General features: G+C 36.1%; 1 protein-coding gene across 1 annotated transcript; it reads left to right on the top strand.

The window, feature by feature from the left end:
* Positions 1-3423, top strand: LOC127841296 (60S ribosomal protein L15-like). The gene is made up of 4 exons (XM_052370023.1): positions 1-147; positions 279-456; positions 792-928; positions 3009-3423. The coding sequence occupies exons 2-4, from the start codon at positions 285-287 to the stop codon at positions 3312-3314; spliced, it is 615 nt and encodes a 204-aa protein (XP_052225983.1). The 5' UTR covers positions 1-147; positions 279-284; the 3' UTR covers positions 3315-3423.
* The last annotated feature ends 1047 nt before the right edge of the window (positions 3424-4470 follow it).

The raw sequence follows: 4470 nt of genomic DNA, 5'->3' as shown, positions 1-4470 counted from the left end.
GGAATTGTCCGAGGATTCCCGATTGATCAAATTGTATGTGAGAGCAAGGAACGAAAACTCTGCATGGAGATTGTTTGCTAGACCGGCCGGTAACCATTTAGTCAGTCAAGATTACATCCTTTTCCGCCTTGTCAGCGACCCGAACAGGTTGGGCTTGAATTCCATAGAATGAAATCGAAGATAATCTTCGAAAATGTCATAATAAGTAACGATCTTTAATTAATTAGTATTATGTTATGCATTTGACACTTATTATTAACACACTTTGATTGTTTTAGGTAAATATGGGGGCCTACAAGTATATGCAGGAGATGTACCGCAAGAAGCAGAGCGATGTGCTCCGCTTTCTTTTGAGAATTCGCTGCTGGCAATATCGTCAGTTGTCGTCGGTGCACAGGGCGCCACGACCCAACCGTCCTGACAAAGCCAGGCGTCTTGGATATAGGGCTAAACAAGGTGAGTTTCATTCGATTTTGGTTTTAGTTTACTGTGGAACTTGAAAAAATATTTTTGAAGTGTGCCGAAACTGGTCTTGGTTTGAAACTGGTTCACTAAGTGTATTTAGAAGGAGTACTGTATCGTAAGAAGAAGATATGCTAGATTCTCGTTAAATTTTGTCCATTATAAGCGATTTTATTTGAATGCTTGTTAAGTGAGTATTTTCATTTTGACACGTTTGTCTGCCTTAAAAGACAAAAAATTCGTGATCATTGATTACACAAACTTCCCTCATCAGTCTAAAAAAGGTAACGCAACAAAAGATATTTAACGGAAAAATATTGTATTTTCAGGTTACGTTATATACCGTGTTCGAGTTCGCCGTGGTGGACGCAAGAGGCCGGTCCCAAAGGGTTGCACATATGGCAAGCCTAAAACCCATGGAGTCAACCAGCTCAAGTTCCAGCGATCGCACCGATCTGTTGCAGAGGTAATTCTAAAGTTTCAATATTAAAGTTTTAAACAAATCAGTACAGAAATATTCTTTCTGTATGCTGTTCATGAACCATACCATGCAAACTTATCATTGTTTAAATTGGGTATACATAAAACTGATAATTGTAGCAGCCGATGGGCACTTCTGATCAAATTTGTATACCATGCAAACTTATCATTGTTTAAATTGGGTATACATAAAACTGATAATTGTAGCAGCCGATGGGCACTTCTGATCAAATTTGTTTATGGAAACGACTTATATGTGTCTGGCCTTGAAGATTCCACTCGACCGCTCGCAAATGCGAGTAAAGTTGACAGTCGGGCGAGTAAAGTTTGTTAAATCCTCGACCGACCGGGAGTGCTGTTTTTCAAGTTGAGAAATATAAATTCAGTTCCAGAACTCCTGCCATATCGACACGAATTTAGAACAATTTTTCGAACTATCACAAAAATAGGTTTAGTACACAAAGAAACTGCACTTTCGTTTTGACAATGAAAAATGACGTCACGGGCACAGTAAAAATATTTCTCAAAATCGGCTGCACTCTTTTCGTAGTCAGTGCTCTTAGCTAATTGATTAAAAGTGAATAAAACTGTTAAATATATTGGTCATTCCGTGAATTTTAATGTAAATATCAATAAAACAATAATTCATCACTGGTTAATTATAATACTTCTTATATTTAATTAAAAATAAACAGAAAAAATAATTATTAATAAACATTATAATAATGTAATGGTCCGTTGCCCTCAGGCATGCACCTGCCATGTTTTAAGATGTTAATCTGGTTGTAAAACCCCATGATCGAAGTGTTATTAAATATCGGAGACAGGACCGAAATTTGGTAAAATAGTGCTGTAAAATATACTGTCTGAAAACTAAGAGACATTAATTATGGACAAAAAATCATGTGTCTGAAAATTAAGAGTCACGAAAAATAATTATTTTTGCTAAAAAGGGGGGTGTCCGAAAACATAGAGTAATTACAGTAAACGATTAAAAGTGAAAAAACAGTTAAATATATTGTTCATTCCGTGAAGAATAAAATTTCATTTTAACGTAAATAAAAAATAATACATAACTGGTTAATTATAATACTTCTTATATTTAATTAATAATAAACAGAAAAAATAATTATTAATAAACAGAAAGTTTACAAAAAGGTTCTGGTTGATGATAACTATAAATATAGATATATATATTTTTTAAATGCAGGGCGAGTACCGTCTTTATAGTAATGAATGCGCCCAGTTAATGAACGATTATTACAATCAGTTACGAGTTCTCTATGGCTTCAAACTGTTAATTGCCTTATCAAACGTGCAATTATCACTCCTCCAGGTGCAGTATCCTACAGCTAGGTGCGAACACGGTTTTGTTTTATACGTGGCATTTAAGAAGACAGAGAAAACTGTCATGGTGTGAAATACATGTTGAAATTTGAAAGCAACAACGCTAGCAATCCCATATTGTTCTACAGACAAATTAATTTAATTTTCGGGGAAGCGATGGGCTTGTAATCAGTTTCTATCCAAGGTAAATTATAGATAATAAGAGTGTTTGCGGAGTGTCACATCACCAACAATTTCCTCGGCATCATGCCGAGACGTGGCTCTGGCTCTCGGCAAACAGACGCGGCAACCATATGGTTGACGCCGAGCCAACTCCGCGAGCACTTGATGTTGTCAAACTCCGTGGATCGCGGAATTTGTTGGTTTTGCGGAAGCTGTACTGTACCTTGTTGATTAAAAACAGAATTTTCCATCAATAAAATGCAATTACTTTACCCCTTAGCAGCCGAGAAAAGGGGGCGCTATTATTTTTTCATTTAATTTTACGATAGGGGCGCGTTTGTTAGGGCAGGAGCGTTTATTAGGATAAAGACGGTAAATTAAAATGAAGGGCGAGTGGATTGTCAGGCCTACTCGTCCTGCAGGGCGAGTGGCTCTGGAAAAAATCTTCAAGGCCTGATTGTTATGTTTTAGTTGTGTATAAAATTGTTTATCTTTTGTGTGTACATTTTGCAGAAATAATTGGATCATTAAGAAACATAAATTGGACTTGTTTACAGGAGCGAGCCGGACGCAGATGTAAAGCTCTCCGTGTCCTAAGCTCCTATTGGGTTGCTGAAGATGCCACATACAAGTTTTTTGAAGTAATTATGGTGGATCCATTCCACAAATGTATTCGTCATGACCCAAAAATTCAGTGGATCTGCAAGCCTGTGCACAAGCACAGAGAATTGCGAGGCCTTACAGCTGCTGGCAAGTCATCAAGAGGGCTTGGTAAAGGCCATGGTTTCAACAAGACCAAGGGTGGCTCTCGCCGGGCTTACTATAACAAGCAGAACACCCTCCATCTGCGCAGGAAGCGTTAAAAACGTTTTTAAAATTTTCTTTTCTTTTCATTTTAATACATGGCTTTTGTGTGTTTCATGGCAAGTGAGAGTTGAATCTGGAACATAATAAAACCATATGTGCATCCAATGTTGTGTTCATTGCATTATTTTGTTGCATTGTCTCAGAATTTTAGAGCTCAATATCTGTTAAAATTATTATAAATTTAGCTCATAGACATCAATTTGAATACGCTTGTACTAGCCAGTAATTTCAATAAGTGTGTACTATTACTTGTGAAAAGAAATGAAGTTCAGAAACTGGTCAGTATTTAATCTGTCAAAATTCAATCAGCAATCATGTATTGCTGAACAATGAAATGGATTTCAGGTCCACATTTTGGTAAAGATACGAAAACACAATGATTTTCCACTAGCTTTTAAGTTTAAAGATGCCTTTTCACAGATTTTTGCATGTATTGAAGTTTGAAATTAAATACTTAATATTGATAAATGTAAACATTTGATCATAAATGCCCCAGTAAAACAACAAGAATAAATTTAAGAAAGAAAAAAAGTAACCCTCATCTGGGCTCGAACCAATGAGACTCTGGAGTAAGTCTTTTCGCCTAGTCCACTTGGCCATCCATGCTAATTCTATGATGATTTATTTTATACTGTATATAAGCAAGCTGCGTAGTGTCTCACAATTTAACGACAACAAAACTCTTTAGTCTTGAATCGTTTTACGCTGCAAAGCTTTATAATTTTCAGGTTTTTAAAATCGACAAAAGATGCATATAAATGTTCAGTATTACTGTTTCTTCACAAACATAACTACAACGAAAAATTTGCGAATCTGATTTTTTTTTAGTCAATTTACAAAAATGTGAAAAGGCAGTAATTATGTTGTAAATAACCTTATATGAAGGGCAGACATCTGATTTATGCACCATCATCAGAATACATCTTAGTTGATGCATGGCAGCAATGTATTAAGTGATCACAAGAAGATGAATAGGTAATTATACCCCCACAAACGAAGTTTAGGGGTTTATATAGGAGTGAACTTGTCTGTCTGTCAGTCCGTATTAAGTGTCCGCTCTCATTCAAGTAGTTTTCATCCAATCTTGACCTAAACATCATCTAGATGCAACTTCTGACCAAGTTTGGTGAAGATTGGATGAAAACTACTTGA

This window comes from Dreissena polymorpha, chromosome 1 (genome assembly GCF_020536995.1).
Source record: "Dreissena polymorpha isolate Duluth1 chromosome 1, UMN_Dpol_1.0, whole genome shotgun sequence".
Lineage (NCBI taxonomy): Eukaryota > Metazoa > Mollusca > Bivalvia > Myida > Dreissenidae > Dreissena > Dreissena polymorpha.
The sequence above is the reverse complement of the archived record's forward strand: the minus strand, read 5'-3'. Positions and strand labels throughout refer to the sequence as shown.